General features: G+C 48.0%; 1 protein-coding gene across 1 annotated transcript; it reads left to right on the top strand.

Moving 5' to 3' along the window:
- The first annotated feature begins 3,059 nt into the window (after nucleotides 1-3,059).
- Nucleotides 3,060-17,882, top strand: LOC114682852 (cytochrome P450 2U1). The gene is made up of 5 exons (XM_028856922.2): nucleotides 3,060-3,574; nucleotides 9,275-9,916; nucleotides 12,292-12,453; nucleotides 14,295-14,462; nucleotides 15,449-17,882. The coding sequence occupies exons 1-5, from the start codon at nucleotides 3,127-3,129 to the stop codon at nucleotides 15,625-15,627; spliced, it is 1,599 nt and encodes a 532-aa protein (XP_028712755.1). The 5' UTR covers nucleotides 3,060-3,126; the 3' UTR covers nucleotides 15,628-17,882.
- The last annotated feature ends 1,739 nt before the right edge of the window (nucleotides 17,883-19,621 follow it).

Genomic DNA, 19,621 nt, shown 5'->3' with positions numbered 1-19,621 from the left:
ATTGTGGTTTTACAAGTTGAGTAATTTAACACTGCTCTTGATAACAAGCTTATTTAGATAGTTTGCCTATACAGTTACCGACAGCGTCAGCCAAAACCCATGCGAACCAGAAGGATTTCGGGAAGCAAGGGACTGGTTTAAAACTGTATTCGGAGCACCAATAAAAACAGTCATCTTCCTGAATGTTATTGCCATCTTTCTTTCCTTTCACAAAAGACCCTTCTGCGTCCTCTTCCTGTACTGCTCCTGGTTGTAACTTGATTGATTTGTTTAAAGGGAAAGATGTAGCAGTGTTGTATAACCGTTTCCTCTGTGATGAAAACATTCTATCCTGCAGGAAGCTCCTCAAGCAGGAAGATAAACAAGTCAAAGTAACTTCAGGAAGTCCCCAAAACTGACCAGATTCATTAGACCCCTCCCTGCCAGACTGAGCAACAAAAACTCCAAGTCCCCCTAAGAGGCAGCAGGGTCAAGCTTCAAAGAAGACTCCTAGATCAGACCAGGTTCCTGGAAGAAGTAGAAACCAGACAAGCTGCCTGGAAGAAGTTTAGACCAACTGAGGCACCTGGAAAGGACATTTTCCAATCTGTCGAGCTGCCTCTATGCTGTGCAGTGGGCTCCAGGTTCCCAGCTTTTGTGAGCTGTCACCCATGATGGGGTGGGCTTGGTGATGCAGGTGATCTTTTAGTCATTTCTGCTTCTGTAAGTAACCCCTCCCCCATATTGCTGAAAACCCCCAATAAAACTTATTAGTTCACCAAGTTGGACTTTGGTGCTATCTATACTTTAGTCTGTTGTAGGTTCTATCTGGAGTGAGAAGGTATGTGTGTTTTATCTTCCCAGGGAAAGTTTTGTCACACAACCAGCAGAAAGTGTCCCTTTACCTGGCAAGAATACCCTGCATTTAATTGAGAAAGAACCTGGATGAGTTATACTTGAGGTTTTAAATGGTGCCCAGTGTTAGGAAGAACACTGTGGTCTTTTATATAAGTTTATAAGATTGCCACCAAGGGATAGAGATAGGGTAGCTTGACGGCAGGAATTTACTTCCCATGGTTCTAGAGGCCAGAATTCAAGATCAAAGTATTTCCAGGGCCAGCTTCTGAGGCTGATGCTGCCTTCTTTCTGGGTCTGCACATGGCCTTTCTTCTGGGCCCTCGTCCCATCTCCAGTGTGACTATAGAGACTATGACCACTTGACCTTAGGTCCACTCACATAGCCTCATTTTAGTTTAATTATATCTGATACAATCCCTCCCAGACATGAGGGTCATAGTCTGAGGAATTGGGGCATACAGTTATAACTCAGCACATAACACAACTATTAATGAAAGTAAGAGGATATTTAGGAAATGTCGTGAGTGCAGTTGTGTCTTACCCAAGAAGGAGGCTGTTGGTTGTTGAATCTGGTCAGTCTTCAATCACCCTCCAGATCTAGTTTCATGTATATGCTGTGATGGTTCTGGGGGCAGTGAAGGGAAGAACCCCCTGCAGAGACTTAAATGTTCGTGGAAGGCAGAATTTCACAAGCAACAGAGTCCAGTTTTATGTGCACAAAGTTGTGCAAGGATTGGAAGGGGTATCTTAACTCCAAAATCAAAGCAGTCCACGTGTTTGGTAGCAGGGCAGTGGCAGAAGATAAGGCAAACAAATGTGTCAGACAGATTCCCTGCTCTGCCATTAAAAAAAGGACTGAACTGTTTAATTTGTGAACTGAACTTTCCTATAAAGATGGAAGTGGCGTGTGTTCTGAGAGAAAGGCGTCAAGAGAGGAAATGACACACTGAAGACAGTCCCTGCCAACAAGCGGATGAAAAGTTAAAATGTTCTTCTAGGTGTAGTCTTACATTCCTACAATCCCAACATTTGGGAGACCAAAATAGGAAGACTACCAAATTTAAGGCTGGATTGATTTTGAGTTACAAGTCCATCACAAAGTCCACAAGTACACACACACACACACACACACACACACACACACACACACACACAATAGTAATTAAAATGTTAATGTCTTTAACTTAACTAAGAAATCTTTTTTTTTAAGCTACCAAAAAAAAAAAGGGGGGGGGAATCTGATAACGGTTAATTATAGGAAATGTGAGGTGGGCTTTTTTTAGTTTGGGGAGAAGGAAGAAAGTATCTGTATACTTTACAAAATATGTCAAAAATAGTATGAGAACAGTAGGCTTGAACTTTAGCTTACCCCACTTGGTAGAAAAAAAAAAAACAACATGTTATAAAAAGAAGTTGCTATGTTTTGGTCATTTTATAAAGCACTGTAGTGTTCAAATTGTGTGTGTGTGTGGGGGGGCACACGATCAAAATTGAATTGGTCTAACACAGGAACCAGAGATGTGGATCAGTGATGGAGCACTTCCTTAGCATGAACAAGGCCCAGGATTTGACCCCCAGCATCACAAAATCAAGGGCTAGAAAAATTGGTTCAACTCCGGCCAAGCATGGTAGCATATGCCTTTAATACCCCAATTCTGGAGGCAGAGGCAGGTGGATCTCTGAATTCGAGGCCAAGCTGGTTACGCAGCGAGTTCTAGAGTCAACCTAACCAAGAGAAACCACAGCATCGGGCCTGTAAATAACAGGAAGGTAAAGGACTCAGGAGCCATCACCAGAGCAGATTCAAGGGCCGTGTTGTTGGAATATCCGCAAATCACTTTTTTTTTTTTTTTAAATTGTAATCAGCATCTCAGGTCTGCTCCATTGCCAATGATAAAGTTGTCAGCTTTCCCAGCCGGTGAGTGTTTTGATACAATCAAGTCACACGCAGAAACCCACAGAAAGCTCACACTCTGCGTAGGAGCCTGCTACTGCTAGCACACAACAGCGGCAAAACAAACAAAACAAAACAAAAGCAAACAACAACAAAATTTAGGACATCCTACGCTCTGTTGTCTCAGGCCGCCACCCTTTACCAGCTGTCTGGTAAGACGACCCCGCCCCTAACGTAGGAGCAGCTGATTGGAGGATGAGGAGAGGGGCACGCGGCGCAGCCAATCCGGACAGTGCAACTTGCCCTACTCCGCCCCTGACCTTCGAGCCATGCTGCCGGCGACTGGCGCCGGCGTCGGCGCGTCTGCTGCTGAGCTAGACGCCGGCACCTAGAGCATGTCCTCTCCCGGGGATCCGCATCCCGCGGCTGGGGAGCAGCCGGGAGCTGGGCTGCACTTGCGGGCGGCGGGAGGCGCGCTGCTGCTTTGCGGGCTGGCGGTACTGCTGGGCTGGGTCTGGCTGCGGTGGCAGCGCGCTTGCGGCATCCCTCCGGGGCCCGCACCCCGGCCACTCGTGGGTAACGTGGGACACTTGCTGGTGCCGCGCTTCCTGCGGCGGCAGTTCTGGCTGGGCCGGGGCGGCCAGACAGACACCGTGGCCTTCCACTTGCGCCTGGCCAAGCTGGCCAGTGTCTACGGCAACGTCTTCAGCTTATTCATCGGCCACAGTCTGTTGGTGGTCCTCAGCGACTTCCGCAGCGTGCGCGAGGCGCTGGTGCAGCAGGCTGAAGTGTTCAGTGACCGCCCGCGGTTGCCACTCATCTCCATCATGACCAAGGAGAAGGGTGAGCATACCGCGGGCTCCGGACCCGGGATGGCTGGGGCGGGCAGGCGGCCACCTGCGTCCTGCACTGCGCCGAGTGTGTGTGCGCGCGCCTGTGTGTGTGCCTGTATGTGTGTGTGCCACGCACGCGCGCGTGGTTTCTAGTGCGAGATCAAAGTGGGAGACCCATGGGAAAGTTAGGAGTCGGGGTGAGGGAGGGGATACCAAAGTGTGAAATCAGGGGCCACCCTCCTGGGAGCCATCCTTTCTCTGTCCTACACGAGAACACCTCATTCATAGATAGGTCTGTGACTCCAACATTTCTAAACTTTGGCCCTGTTAGAAAGGGAAAAAGAAAATTCTTTCCACCCAGTGAAGGGACTCTAGCCAACCCGAACATGGCAGATATGGCTCCTAGAAACCATTAGATTACGTTCCTAAAGTTAGCCTAATTACATTCCCCAATTTGGCCACTTCCTCCTCCAGAGGCTGACTACCAAAGTCCAGATATCAAAGTACTGAAGTCCAGCAATCAAAAGCCACCTTAATTAATATGCCCAATCAGAATTAACCAACTCATTCTTAACACCAGGTTTCCCCCTTTGCCTTTATAAACTGCCATTTGCCTATGGGTCACACCTGCCTCTCTATCCAGAGATAGTCCTTTGTCATCGCTCCTGGCACAAACATCCCTTCCCCTTCTCCCTGGTCCTCTGTCTCCTGTCTTAGTCTTTTATTCCCTGCCCTCTGTCCTTCTGGGGCAAATCCATCTCCTTTGTGCTGAGGACTTGGTCTTGGGGTGTCTTGAACTGACTTCGAGGCCCCTCCACCCCGTGACTTTCAATTGAAAAAGTATAAGAAGATATTTTTCCTTAAGAAAGTCCAGAAGCCAAGCTAGGGCCTGTTGAACCGGATGTGTTGGTTCACAGCCTCTCTAAATATTTTCACAAAGAACATGGCTGCTGTCTGCCCACGTCTTGGGAACTTGCCTGAGATTAAAAGAATGTTGGGGGAGGGACAGGGAGTGTTTCTAGACAGCCTCTTTACTGTACCCGTGGTTTCTACTCTGTTCCCGTACTCCTTGTGTATCTCCCTCTGCAGACACTGAGGTGGGGATCTCCACTCTTCAGCCATCTGCCAGTCCTGTGTTCCGTCTTTAGACGCTGAAGTACACGACTGAAGCCTTCGCTTTGCTTCACTGTGGATGGCGTGTATACACTTCCATTCAGGAGGGTGGCCCCTGACTTCACACTTTGACATCCCCTCCCTCACCCCGATTCCTCACTTTCCTGTGGAAACTCCCCCTGCAGGGCCTCAGAAAAGCTCTGGAGTTGGAGGCACCTGTAATCCAAGGAGGCAGAAGTGAGCATTGGGCTAAGACCAGCAGAATTGGAATGCTATATGAAGTGCAGTCAGTTCTTGCTCCTAAGACCACTCCTGCCTCTGCATGAGATAGAAAACGAATGCTCTGGGTTACACTGCATCTTATTGGCCTCTTGGCTAGAGATGGGTTCAGGACGGAGGACATATGACAGCCGCTGTGCGATGCTTCTAGATTAAGACAGGAGTCTTCAGAAGTTCAGTCTAACTCTGGATGAAAGTTAGACCAAGAACACCCAACTAATCTGGCTCCTAGTGAAGGAAGACAAGGAAAATATGTTAACTTGAACCTCCAATCTTCTCTGCATCCCTTATCCAATTTAGGTGGCAGCTCCCTGACTTCATAGCCATAGGCCACAGTGAACAGAACTAGTTTCTGAGTTGTGTTCCAGATGCTGAGACAGGAGAATCACTTTGTCTTTCTGGCTACTGTAGTCGAAACTTTCTTTGAACTGCCCGTTCTCAGATGACATGGGGACTTCTTATTAATTATGAAGGCTTGGCTTTAGCTTAGTCTTGTTCCCAACTAGCTCTTATAACTTAAATTAACCCTTTTATATTAATCTACGTTCTGCTACATGGCTCATAACCTCTCCTCCATACTCTACATCCAACCCCCTCTGCTTCTCTCTGGCAAATTCCCTGTGCCTCAGATTCCTCCCAGAGTTCCCGTCTCTCTCCAGAAGTCCCACCTATTGTCTTTTCCTAGCTATTGGCCATTCAGCTCTTTATTAAACCAATCAAAAGGTGCATTTCACACAGTGTGTTCAAATATCCTGCAACCGGCTACCAGCTTAGTGATAAGTTCCAGATGTAATAAGAGACAGTCAATGGACTAAGGCAGAAAGTAACAGAACAGGACACGGAGGCCGTCCTCCGGACTCCTCATGCACCTGCCCACACGTTACCGCCCCCACATCTGTACAGATGTACAGAAAAAAAAAAAAAACTTGTATTTATACTTCATGTATAGGAATTGCGGTAAATTATAGAGAATTAAACATGAAGACAGTCAAACTCTGGGTGCTAGAGAAATGGCTCAGTGATGAAGAGTGCTTGCTCTTCTTCCAGAGGGCCAGCCTGGGTTCAGTTCCCAGCATCCATGGCAGCTCATAGCCATCTGTAACTTTTTAACACCCTCTTCTGGTCTCTGTAGGCACCCAGCACACACATGGTGCACCAACATTCATTCATTCAGGCAAAGCATACATAGACAAAATAAAAATAAACCTTTAAAACACAGAAATCTGTTTTCACAGTAAAAGTTTAAAATTGTATTAAAAAAATGGCGTGTTTTTGAATTCCTGGTAGGAAGGGATTTCTAAAATAAGGCATACAGCACAGATCAAAAGGAAAAGGTTGCTAGACAGACACAGTGACTCACACCTATAGTCTTGAAGTTGGGAGGCTGAGGCAGGAGGATTGTCACAACTTCAAGGCTAGGGTAGACTTCAAAGTGACACCCTATCTTTAAAAAAAAAATGTATACATGTGGACTGGACAGATGGCTCAGTGGTTAGGAGCACTTAATACTCTTTCAGAGAACCTGAGTTCAGATCTAGCACCCATGTCAGGAAGTTCACAACCACCTATAACTTCAGCTGCCCGGAATCCAGTGCCCTCTCTGACTTCCACGGTCATCTGCACACACACGGCGTGCATGCACGTGCGCGCACACACACACACACACACACACACACACACACACACGGCATGCACGTGCACACACACGATAGAAATTTTTTAAAATCTACACATGATGTCTTTAAATAGGTTTATCAAAAAAAATCACATAATGAAAGGGGCTAACAATGTATTTAAAATATATAGGCGGAAAGTATCCACGCGGGTGTGAATTGTGAAATAAGAAACCCATCAGTGACCCACACTGACAATCACAGAAATGTGAATGAAAATCACACGAGGTACATTTCAGCCCCCTAGTGGCAAAAATAAAAAATTACAAGTATCAAGTGATGGCCACTGCTTGAAATGATGATATTCATATTCCTGTGAATGTACTTTTGCTCTGCTCTTAATCTACCGAACAGTAACTTGACAATGTCTATTCATGTGCAGATATCCATATTTTATACCTCATCAATTTGCCTTTAGTGATGTCTGTAAAAATTGGAGGTAGTCCATATTCAAGCATGCGTTTGTCTACATAGATGTTTATATTGAAGTGCTTCTCTTTCCATTGCTGGGGATTGAACCCAGGGCTTTGTGCAATGTAGTTGTGCACTGTACTACTGAGCTAAACGCCACTCTTGAAAGACACTTTGTAGAGGTACTTAGAATATAAAAGAACTCAAGCCGGGCGGTGGTGGCGCACGCCTTTAATCCTAACATTCGCAGGAGGCAGAGGCAGGCAGATCTCTGTGAGTTCGAGGCCAGCCTGGGCTACAGAGTGAGTTCCAGGAAAGGCGCAAAACTACACAGAGACATCCTGTCTCAAAAAACAAACAAACAAACAAAAATATAAAAGAACTCAACAGCTAACCAGGTCAGCATTTCATTTGCACTTGGATCCAGCACACCACATGCTAAGGATTCAGAACATGGTGTTGGTGGTTTGAATGTGGACTGCCCCCCCACGGGCTCATGTGTTTCAACCCTTGGCCCTAGCTTGTGTTTGGGGGGCTTTGCCGCCCCTTAGTCTGAGCCATTGGGGTCCTTAACATGGCCATGCTCACGTCAGTAACACACACTTGTTCAGGACTTCACCCGCTCCCCACAGAAGAAGAATTGACTGAGATGATAAAGGACATTATGGAAACTAGAGGATGAAGCGGGCAGCCGGAAGTTAAGAAACATTTGATTATAGTTGGTCCTTCTAGGAGCAGGTCTGTTGGGTTCGTAGTAGGTACCATGTTAGGATCAAATAGGATACAGCTCTTTTTCTTTCTTTCTTCTTCTTCTTCTTCTTTTTTTTTTTTTTTTTTTTGAGACAGGGTTTCTCTGTATAACAGTCCTGGCTGTCCTGGAACTCACTCTGTAGACTAGGCTGCCCTCGAGCTCACTGAGATCCACCTGCCTCTGCCTCCCAAGGGCTGGGATTAAAGGTATGCACCATCATCTGGCAGGATGCAGCTCTTGATCAGTTCAGGTGCTTCCAGGTTTTTGTTTTTGTTTTGTTTTTTTGCCATCAGCCTACATTTTGATTATTTAACATTTTTTAAAAAGATTTATTTATTTATTATGTACACAGAAGAGGGCGCCAGATCTCATTACAAATGGTTGTGAGCCATCATGTGGGTGCTGGGAATTGAACTCAGGACCTCTGGAAGAGCAGTCGGTGCTCTTAACCTCTGAGCCATCTCTCCAGCCCGATTATTTAACATTTACTAGATCCCGATTCTTCATGCCCATAGTTCAGTCCCAGATGGGGTGTTCATTTCTTCATCTAACACTTTAGCAGGCGTCTGCTGTGTGCTCAGAAAAAAAAAAAAAAAAAAAAAAAAAAAAAAGCAGAAGTGTGCTTTCTGCTTTTGAGTCAGTCTGCTACTGTAGTTGTACTTCTGTTCAGTGTTTAGAATATGGCATTTTGAGTATGTGTTGTGGAATATCACTTTAACTAGGCAGAGCCGTGTTCCATTTGTTTATGCTGCGTTTGTTCAATGATGTAAAGATGTGTTGCTGTGCTTGCCGAAGGCACCTGATTGATCTAGTAGAAAGCTGAACAGCTGGTAGCTAGGCAGTGGAGGGATAGGCAGGGCTGGCAGGCAGAGAGAGAGAAGAGAACAAGGGAGAAAGAGAGGGATCGCCTGGGGCCAGCCAGCGAGGCGGCCACCAGCCAGCCAGACACTGAGTGGGACGTACAGAGTGAAAGAAAGGGAAAAAAAAAAAAAAGGCCCGCAGCAAAACGGAGGTGAAGAGAAACAGGTTAAAATAAGTTGAAAGAGCTCGTGGGACAAGCCTGAGACGAGGCTGAGCAGTCATAACTAATAAGAAGTCTCCGTGTCACGATTTGGGAGCTGGTTGGCGGCACAAAAGAAAGCCTACTACAAGTATGGGGGCCTTTTGTTAGAAAGGTTTTCTAAGCCGAATCTGCTGTTGTGGTGCATAAAGATACTTAAGTGCACAAAAATTTTAGGCATCAAAACTCGTTGCTTTTCATTTTAGCCGAACTTACAATAAATAATAACAACTTTCTAGCAAGCGATCCTAATTTAGACTCAGCATTTATTGGAAACAAATGTCTTTATAATGACACTTACCCAATTGTCTTTATCTGCATAGGAACTTTGGCCTGGAGACTTGAAATACAGACTATAGCTCAGGGTCAGTCCTGTTTGCTGTTCCCAGGCCTTGATCTCACCTTCCTCTCTGTCTGCTACAGGAATTGTGTTTGCACACTATGGTCCAATCTGGAAACAGCAGAGGAAATTCTCCCATTCGACCCTTCGTCATTTTGGTTTGGGAAAGCTTAGCCTGGAGCCCAAGATTATTGAGGAGTTCCAGTATGTAAAAGAAGAAATGGAGAAACACGGAGACGCCCCCTTCAATCCCTTCCCGGTCATCAGCAATGCCGTCTCTAACATCATCTGTTCCCTGTGCTTCGGCCAGCGCTTCGACTACACAAACAAGGAGTTCAAGAAGGTGCTGGATTTCATGTCCCGAGGCTTAGAAATCTGCTTGCACAGCCAGCTCTTCCTGATCAACATATGCCCCTGGTTTTACTACCTCCCCTTTGGGCCGTTTAAGGAACTAAGGCAGATTGAAAGGGACATAACCTGCTTCCTGAAAAACATCATCAAAGCGCATCAGGGGTCTCTGGACGCCGGCAACCCTCAGGACTTCATCGACATGTACCTGCTGCACGCGGAGGAGGAGAGGAGGAGGAGCGGCGGCGGCGGCACCAGCTTCGATGAGGACTACCTCTTCTACATCATCGGGGACCTCTTCATCGCCGGCACTGACACCACCACCAACTCTTTGCTCTGGTGCCTGCTGTATATGGCACTGAACCCTGACGTGCAGGGTAATTGGGAGATTTGTCCTTCCCTCAGGGTCAGGGCAGGGTATTTATTTAAACCAGGTAGCAACCCCTGGGATGTGCTAACCCCGGGCACTCGGGTTTCCAGGTTGGAAAACAAAATCAACACTTGCATTTTGTAGGGAGCGTGAGATGCGAACAGCGAAGCCTCGGGTTTCTAGGTGGACCAGTGCTGTAGCTTGCTCGTCCTGCTTCAGTCTCCGTAGTCCAGTGTCCTGTGTGTCCCCCACCCCCCCCCCCCCCCCCCGTGAAGTCAGTGAAGTGAAAGTGAGAGTTCTTAGGGCTGTGCAAATCGTAATGTTCCTCTGAACCTTTCCATCTTGCTTTGAAGATGGCGAGAACACAAGCCCCAAAGCGTCCGTGAAAGTCACAGCTGGTGCCAGCACATCAGCCCGGTGGCGGCAGGAAGTGGCAGGAAACACTGGATGAGTAGGAAAGCGTGGTAGATTGGCTTCTACTTCAGCTGTAACTAGTCACCACCAGCCTAGTCACGTGAACCAGCCTGGATTTGCTCTGAGTGTTTAGATCAGAAGTGTGGTGTGTGCTTCCCTGGACTAAGGACCTGGGGTGTTGGCCAGGCTGTGTCGCTCTCTGGAGGCCCCGGAGGGAAATTCATTTCCTTGCTCTCGCCAGCTTGTTTGACCTGTGGTCCTCTTCTCCGTCGTCGGAGGCAGCGAGGCCGCAGCACTCTGACCATGCTTCCATAGTCCCGTCTCCTTGGCTGGGGAAGGCTCTCTGATTTTACAACCCATGCTGCTGAGTAATGGGTTCCTGTTCTGAGAATATGACATTAGATGATTTCATCATTTTGCAACCATCACAGAGTACACTTAAGCTAAGGTAACCATAGTGTTACTAGGCAACATCATCTTATAGGACCACGCTTGTTTATGTGGTCTGTGATTGACGAAAGTGTTACTCCATAGCATGTAACTGTGCTTAGATGGGGATACACCGAATAGCTCAGAATGTGTTCCCCATGTTCACATCCTTAATTTGGTCGGGTCAGTATAGCCCTTCCCCTACGCACTATCAGTGGATATGATTTGAAGGTGTCCCCCAAAGGTTCATGTGCTAGAAGTTTGGTCCTCAGTGCTGTCACATTGAGGAGGTAGAACCTTGAGATACCTAGGGCAAGGTAGTTAGTCACAGGAGTTTGAGAATGCTTCATCTGGAGACAAGATTTGTGAGGAGTTCAAGAATATGAAGGAAGAAATAGAAAAGCACAGCTGAATCCTTTCCCATGCCATCTCTCACGTCCTCCAAAAGGATAATGTCGTTCTTACTGGCCCTAGTTAGTTCCCACGAGACGAGTTATTGCAAAAGGAGCAGCCTTGGTCCCTGCGTCCCCCGGATTCCTGTTTGCCCTGTGACCTCTCTCCTCTCACATGCTCTCACTGTACTGTCTGCCATGTAACTGAATAGTGGCTGCTGGTCTTGGACTTGGGTCTTCCAAAACTGGGGGCCAAGTGTTTCTTTATAAATCAGCACCCAGCTTTAAATTTTCTGTAAAAACAGAGACACCATGGAAAGTTTCACATTTATAAAGCTCCAGGGGACAGAGTTGTGAACTTCTTCCAGGGCCATTTTGGTTTTTTCTTACCATAGTCGTTGTTGTGGCTACCTATTTTAACTAGCTATTACTAAGCAACAGATTATCCCCAACTTAGTTGCTTAAAACAGTAGCTTTATTATTACATAAAGTTTTTGAGTATCAAAGCTCCAGGTCGGTGAGGAGCACACGTATATGAACCGGTGTCAGCCAGCTTTTCAGTGCTGGAACAGACTGTGATTGATTGCTAATCAGCTGACAAGAGGGAAGTGTTTTGGCGAGTGCTTTCTGAGGACTCGGTCTGGGGCCTGTGTCCATGGGGCCTGTGGTAAGGCAGTGCATTGTGGAGGGGGTGTCCTCTGGGCAGATGCAGGAGACAAGGAAGGAAGGTCTAGGGTTGCATCCTTCTCTTCAAGGGCACCCCTCACCCCCCAGCCCCCACCTCCACCCCGGCCTAAATCCTCTTAATGACACCACTGTGGGGACAGACCTGCAACCCCAGGCTTTGGGGGATGTCCCCCACTACAGCAACCCCTAAGGTAGCGTTTGTGGGGTATTTTGGACTGTCACATGATACTACAGCTTAGAGAGTCACATGACAGTTCAGTGATGGGTGCCCCGAGTCCAGCATGCTGCTTCTTTGGTCCGGTCTGTTCTTGCAGCGCCCCACCCCCATGGCTTCCTGTCTGTACCAGTCCTGAATGAGGCCACCGTGGGCCACTGACCCCTTGCTGGGTACAGTTTGCGCAACAGTGCTGACTCAACTCTCCCAGGCTCATCTGCGCTTCATTCTTTCCTTTTTGCATAGAAAAGGTTTATGAAGAAATTGAGAGGGTCATTGGTCATGACCGAGTTCCTTCCCTCACGGACAAGGCCCAGATGCCGTACACAGAAGCCACCATCATGGAGGTGCAGAGGCTTTCCATGGCGGTGCCCCTGGCCATCCCTCATATGACTTCGGAGAAAACAGGCAAGTCGGGAGCCTGGCATCTCCGTGTGCCCCAGAGGGCATGCGTAGTGTGGGGTGGGGTGTGGCCACAGCAGAACTAGCTCTGTGTCCCAGGCGGCTCTGTGTCCCAGGCGGAAGAGGGTCCAGGGATTGTTATCTTTGGTACAGGCACCACAGTCATTCCCAGGAGTTCTCTGGCCTCCTGTGTGTGCACACTTACACTAGCAAAACATGATGTCAACCCCCAAGTCAGCTATTTGGGCAGAAGCCATTCTGGAGTTGATAGTGACCCCTCTAGTCTTCCCCAAGTTAGCCCACTTTGGTCTTTAAAATTCTGCAACCAAAGTGTAATTTAAAAATTGGAATGTTCCAGCCTGATTCCAGGGCCGTCAATTTTAACCTATCACATGGCAGAGTCCAGCATGTCTTTAACCCTCCATTTATAATGAAGGGTGCCACACACCTGAAATCCCAGGGAGGCTGAAGCAGGAGAATTGTGACTTCAGGGTCAGCTGTTTCTGGGAGACAGAGAGAGGTTGATGGGGAGGGCAAAGTTTAAGGCTTCTAGAGACAGCCCAGAATGCAGGTTCGACCCACCGTGAAGTGCCCGGCACCTGTAGGGGGTCAGCCTGCAGCTGGGAACAGTGGGCTTGAGTTCCCGGTAGATCTGTTTCCTTAGTGTGCCCTCCCCATCATACTGTGTGGACAGAAAAGCCTGTAAGCTGGTCCGTTCTGCGCTGGCCAGTTTTATGTCAACTTGACACAAGCTAAAGTCATCTGAGAGGGAGGAGCCTCGATTGAGAAAATGCCTCCATAAGATCGGGCTGTAGGCAAGCCTGTAGGGCAGTGGTTCTCAACCTTCCTAATGTTTTGACCCTTTATTACAGTTCCTCATGTTTTAGTGACCTCAGCCATGAAATTATTTTAATTGCTGCACCATAACTAATTTTGCTACTGTTATGAATCATGATGTAAATGTCTGATATTTCTGATGGTCTCAGGCAAACCCCATGAAAGGGTGTTTGACACCCAAAGGGGTCTTGGCCCACAGGTTGAGAACTGCTGCTGTAGGGCATTTTCTTTTTTCTTTTTTTTTTTTTTTTGTTTTTCGAGACAGGGTTTCTCTGTGTAGCTTTGCGCCTCTGGAACTCACTTGTAGCCAGCTGCCTCGAACTCACAGAGATCCGCCTGTCTCTGCTTCCCGAGTGCTGGGATTAAAGGCGTGCGCAACCACCGCCCGGCTGGCATTTTCTTAATTAGTGGTTGATGGGGGAAGGCCCAGCCTGTTTTGGGTGGTGAGCAAGCCATATGAAGCAAGCCCGTAAGCAGCACCCCTCCATGGCCTCTGCATCAGCTCCTGCCTCCAGGATCCTGCCATGTTTGAGTTCCTATCCTGACTTCCTTTAATGACGAACAGTGATATGGAAGTGTGAGCCAAATAAACCCTTTTCCTCCCCAAGTTGGCTTTGGTCATGCTACTTCATTACAATAATAGTAACCCTAAATAAGACACATTCTGTATAAATTTTAAGAGAATATAAATCTTGGAGAAAGCTTACCTATGTTCTACTTCTGTTTCAGTGTTTTCTTGATTCTAAGTTTTTATGGCCTGACTTGGCTCACAGAGCCTGATCTGATTCAACACTAGCCCTGCCCCTCCCATCTCAGGCTGGGTCTGGGCTCGAGCCGGGAGAAAGTGCTGGTTGATAAGCTCTTCCCCTTCCCCCCAGGCACCTCAGAATGTGGTCTCCGCCAATGACAGTGTTAAGTAGGTGAATCACTTCCCTCCTGAAACAGTGATGTTGGAAGGAAGCTAATAGTGAAAGCAAGCGTGGCACTGACTTCCCGTTTGTCGTCTGCAGTCCTCCAAGGATACACTATTCCCAAAGGCACGGTGGTCATCCCCAACTTGTGGTCACTACACAGAGACCCAGCCGTTTGGGAGAAACCAGATGACTTCTGTCCTGATCGATTTCTGGATGACCAGGGACAACTTTTGAAAAGAGAAACTTTTATTCCTTTTGGGATAGGTCAGTGAAACCTTGGTTTTAAATTTGTTTTTAACTTCACTGGTGTGTGTGTGTGTGTGTGTGTGTGTGTGTGTGTGTGTGTGTGTGTGTGTACGTGCATGTTTGAGGTGTATGTACACAAGTGTAGGTGTCTCGATCAGAAGACAGCTTTGCAGGAGTCCGTTCTCGCCTGAGTTGCTTTGCTGGCTCAGCTTTTTTTCTTCTTCTTCAGAAAATAAACCTAAAGTAGCACTATGGACGGAGTAACTCATAGTGGCGTGCACTGTTTGCCTTGCATGTTTGAGACCTCCATTCTATCCCCAAGAGAGAAAGAAGAAAGGAGGAGGCAGTTGGGCTTAATCTTTAGGACTGGAAATCTCCCTTCCTCAGTGGCTTGGACTCTTTGGGGGCCTGAGAAGCAGAGGAGGTTAAGGAACTATTGGAGTCGAGCACAACTTTTTAAATTACGTTTTATTTAGTGTGTGTGTCTGTGGCGGGGAGCGAGTCAGACGCCCCTGCACACACCAGAGGACAACTTGAAACACTCAGCTCTCTCCTACCACGTGGGTCCCAGGCATTGAACTCTGGGTGTCAGGACTTGGTGCCAGCAAGTGCCTCTATCGTGTCACAGGCTGAGAACAAACAGGTCCTGGTCCTCTAGGCAGGTGTGTGAGGGCTTCTCTACCCTCTGTCTTTCTTTGGGTTCCTAGATGGAGGCACACAAAGCCCTTTCTGTGGAAATGGAAGGTTCCAGAAACTTTCAGCTGACTCTTCCCCTTAGTCCTCCAGGTGACGGGGAAGGCAAGGGGCAAGGTGGCTGTGGCTTGGGACCCGTGACTAGGAGGAGCACAGTGGTGAACTGGTTATGCGGATGGCACAGATAAACCGAAGGGGGCTGTGGTTTCTGTGGCGATTTTGCTCTAGAACCTCCCCAGACTCAAGTGAGACACCTGCTACAAAGGGACAGGGATGCATCGTAATTCTCCCTCTTCTCTGATCTCACTCAGGAAAGCGGGTGTGCATGGGAGAGCAGCTGGCCAAGATGGAATTGTTCCTGATGTTTGTGAGCCTGATGCAGACTTTCACCTTTGCCTTACCCGAGGGTTCGGAGAAGCCCATCATGACTGGGAGATTTGGTCTAACCTTAGCCCCACATCCGTTTAACGTCACCGTCTCAAAGAGATGAAGATGTCCCCGAGAGGAGAGGAGGGGCAGCAGGCGAGCATGTGTCCTAGACACCCCGTGCTGTTGAGCACAGGCCCAGCAACTCAGGGCAGCCAAGAGAGGCTCCAGACGAGAGACTGGAGGGAAGGATCCCACTCCACGGACGCCTCCTGCCCACCGGGAAGCATGGATGCGGGATTGAGTTGTGTGGATTCCACTGGGAAGAGACCGCATCTCTCAGCCTCCATCGTCCCATGGTAAAATGCGGGTAGTGAAATTTCTCATGGCCTCTCTGCTCTTAGCGAATGTTGGGCAATCCAGTAGTAGCTATCTGCCTTCAGACCTTTCGGGGCCCCTGAGAACATGGAAGTGCGTTCAGCACGGACCCTTGGTCAGAAAGGGATGCAGGTCCAGGTTATATTAAGGAAGAAATTTTTTTCTCATTAATTTTTTTTTTTTTAGCATAGGTTCTATATCAGTTTCTTTGGGCTTGTCTTATGAGTATCTTTGGTGTTTAGGACTGGGTTCTCTACTTTCTATAAAGCTAGGGTGAAATTTCCTCTTGCCCCGACACTGAGGAAAAAGAAAAGCATTCTCTTGAGGTCGTTGTCTACCAGTGTGGCTGCTGTCTGTAACCACGTGAACAGTGAGCCCGGTGCCAGCCCAGGTCCGTCCGCTCTGCCTTGACTTGGGCCCCAGATGCTGGCCTGGGCAACTTAATACTGGAATTGGTCAATCATTCAAATGATTCTGAACTTCCTCTCCTGTGTGCACCAGCCATAGTGTGACTGACTTGAATCGTCTCCAAGACAAGGAGCCATTTCTTGATAAGTGGGCCTCCAGTGGCCTTTCCAGGGGCCACATGGAAATGTGGGAAAGGATTTATCATAATGGTGGGTTACTGCCGGCCTCTTCTGCTGCTGGGATCCTTGACAGTCAACAGTGTCGGCTCAGTGAGCCCAAGTCTGTCCCTTCCCTTGGGTCTCCCACAGTACTGTGGAAGGAACCGTGGTTATACTGAGCCTTTCTTTGGAGACACTGTACGGATGTTTTATGTATGTGTGTATGTAGCCCTCACACTGAGGGAGCTTTGCAGTGCTGAGGCCTGTCATTAAAAGATGCCATCTCTGGGTCCCTAAGACACTTGGCCTTGTGACTGGAAAGCACTTTCTGAGCCCTTCTCAGTGTTGACCCCACACGGTCCTGAAGCTGTGTCCTCCGTTACCTGTGTCCCTCTCTATCCCAGTGGACTCCTTGGGGCCTGGCTCCATACTGCTTCCTCCTCCTCACTGTGCCTTATTCTTGGTAGGTGCCCAGGCAACTTGGGAGTGAGTTGGGGAGGCGCCTAAGGGGAAAGCACATCCATGTGCTTATTGCTGTCACTTTAGGATAATTTTAAAACACAGTATAATTCGCCCTACCTGTTTAAGCCAGTGTTTAAAAACGCACTAAACTAACCTCTTTTATCATTTAAAGTAACCATTTTAGGCAAATTTAAAATGATACCTTAGCTGCTAAAACATAATACAGAGTGAAAGCTTCTCGCATCTTCCCACAGACTTTTTGTCCAGGTACCCAGGCCGACTTCCAAATGCTTACTAAGGGGGAAATAACAGATGCTGAATAGAAATCTAATATGACTAAAAAGGAAAATGTGGAATAGTTTATAACCAAGTGTTGATTAAGTTTTGATTCTACGACCTTTATATCACCCACCATAACGTTTTCATAAGTTACAAGCACTTTCAAAATAGATGTACGAAATACAGGCTCATCTTTAGGTACCCTGAAGATTGTTTTAGACCAGCACACTGAATGTAGAGGGACTGAGTGAGGCTGTACACGCTGTGGATCAGATGACGCATGGATGGACATGCTGCTCTTTGAGCAGGATAGTCTGTCCTGATCTGGAATCCGTGTGATTTTAAACCTCAGCATTTGCGAGCTCCTTCCTTCCTCCTTGACTCACACATGGATTTCTGGACCTCCTAACCAAAGACTTCACACCATACTTGAAAAGGACTTCTGCCTTCTAGGAGATGACATCGGAGTCCCAAGTTTATCCAGCAGTTTAATACCGTGCCTCAAGCTGTAGCACTTTGAAAATCCCTTTACGCGCTTTGCCATAGAGGGACTGTGCTTTTCCCAAATACTCTGATATTTTACACGTCCTGCTTCATCTGAAATGTGAAAATGACTCTAGTTGGTTTTCAGAGTCTAACGAGGTCTGGACCTCATCTTTAGCGGAGCGCTTATTAAACCTTTAATTTCAATGGAGACGGTGTTATGTCTGGGTTATGTCTGTTTGCTTTTAGTTGCTTAGCAATTTTTGTTGTTTTTACAAAATTCAGTCAAAAAGGAAGAGGAAGCAGACCTCCAGAGAGAGGGGTTCACACTGTAGTGCAGGTGTAGAGAGGGGTTCACACTGTAGTGCAGGTGTAGAGAGGGGTTCACACTGTAGTGCAGGTGTAGAGGGGTTCACACTGTAGTGCAGGTGTAGAGAGGGGTTCACGCCGTAGTGCAGGTGTAGAGAGGGGTTCACACCGTAGTGCAGGTGTAGAGAGGGGTTCACACTGTAGTGCAGGTGTAGAGAGGGGTTCACACTGTAGTGCAGGTGTAGAGAGAGGGGTTCACACTGTAGTGCAGGTGTAGAGAGGGGTTCACACTGTAGTGCAGGTGTAGAGAGGGGTTCACACTGGAGGGCAGGTGTAGAGAGGTTCACACTGTAGTGCAGGTGTAGAGAGAGGTTCACACTGTAGTGCAGGTGTAGAGGGGTTCACACTGTAGTGCAGGTGTAGAGAGAGGTTCACACTGTAGTGCAGGTGTAGAGAGGGGTTCACACCGGAGGGCAGGTGTAGAGAGGGGTTCACACCGTAGGGCAGGTGTAGAGAGGGGTTCACATCGTAGTGCAGGTGTAGAGAGGGTTCACACCGTAGTGCAGGTGTAGAGGGGTTCACACCGTAGTGCAGGTGTAAGAGGGGTTCACACAGTAGTGCAGGTATAGAGAGGGGTTCACACTGTAGTGCAGGTGTAGAGAGGGGTTCACACTGGAGGGCAGGTGTAGAGAGGGGTTCACACCGTAGGGCAGGTGTAGAGAGAGGTTCACACTGTAGTGCAGGTGTAGAGAAAGGGGTTCACATTGTAGTGCAGGTGTAGAGAGGTTCACACAGTAGTGCAGGTGTAGAGAGGGTTCACACCGTAGTGCAGGTATAGAGAGGGGTTCACACTGTAGTGCAGGTGTAGAGAGAGGGGTTCACACTGTAGTGCAGGTATAGAGAGGGTTCACACTGTAGTGCAGGTGTAGAGAGGGTTCACACCGTAGTGCAGGTGTAGAGAGGGTTCACACTGTAGTGCAGGTGTAGAGAGGGGTTCACACTGTAGTGCAGGTGTAGAGAGGGGTTCACACTGTAGTGCAGGTGTAGAGAGGGGTTCACACTGTAGTGCAGGTGTAGAGGGGTTCACACTGTAGTGCAGGTGTAGAGAGTTTCACACTGTAGTGCAGGTGTAGAGAGGGGTTCACACCGTAGGGCAGGTGTAGAGGGGTTCACACTGTAGTGCAGGTGTAGAGAGGGGTTCACAGTGTAGGGCAGGTGTAGAGAGGGGTTCACACTGTAGTGCAGGTGTAGAGAGGGGTTCACACTGTAGTGCAGGTGTAGAGAGGGGTTCACACTGTAGTACAGGTGTAGAGAGAGGTTCACACTGTAGGGCAGGTGTAGAGAGGGGTTCACACCAGAGGGCAGGTGTAGAGAGAGGTTCACACTGTAGTGCAGGTGTAGAGGGGTTCACACTGTAGTGCAGGTGTAGAGGGGTTCACACCGTAGTGCAGGTGTAGAGAGGGGTTCACACTGTAGTGCAGGTGTAGAGAGAGGGGTTCACACTATAGTGCAGGTGTAGAGAGGGGTTCACACTGTAGTGCAGGTGTAGAGAGGGGTTCACACCGTAGTGCAGGTGTAGAGGGGTTCACACTGTAGTGCAGGTGTAGAGAGGGGTTCACACTGTAGTGCAGGTGTAGAGAG

The sequence above is a fragment of the Peromyscus leucopus genome, chromosome 6 (genome assembly GCF_004664715.2).
Source record: "Peromyscus leucopus breed LL Stock chromosome 6, UCI_PerLeu_2.1, whole genome shotgun sequence".
NCBI classification, from domain to species: domain Eukaryota; kingdom Metazoa; phylum Chordata; class Mammalia; order Rodentia; family Cricetidae; genus Peromyscus; species Peromyscus leucopus.
This window is presented reverse-complemented; position numbering and strand designations above follow the sequence as displayed.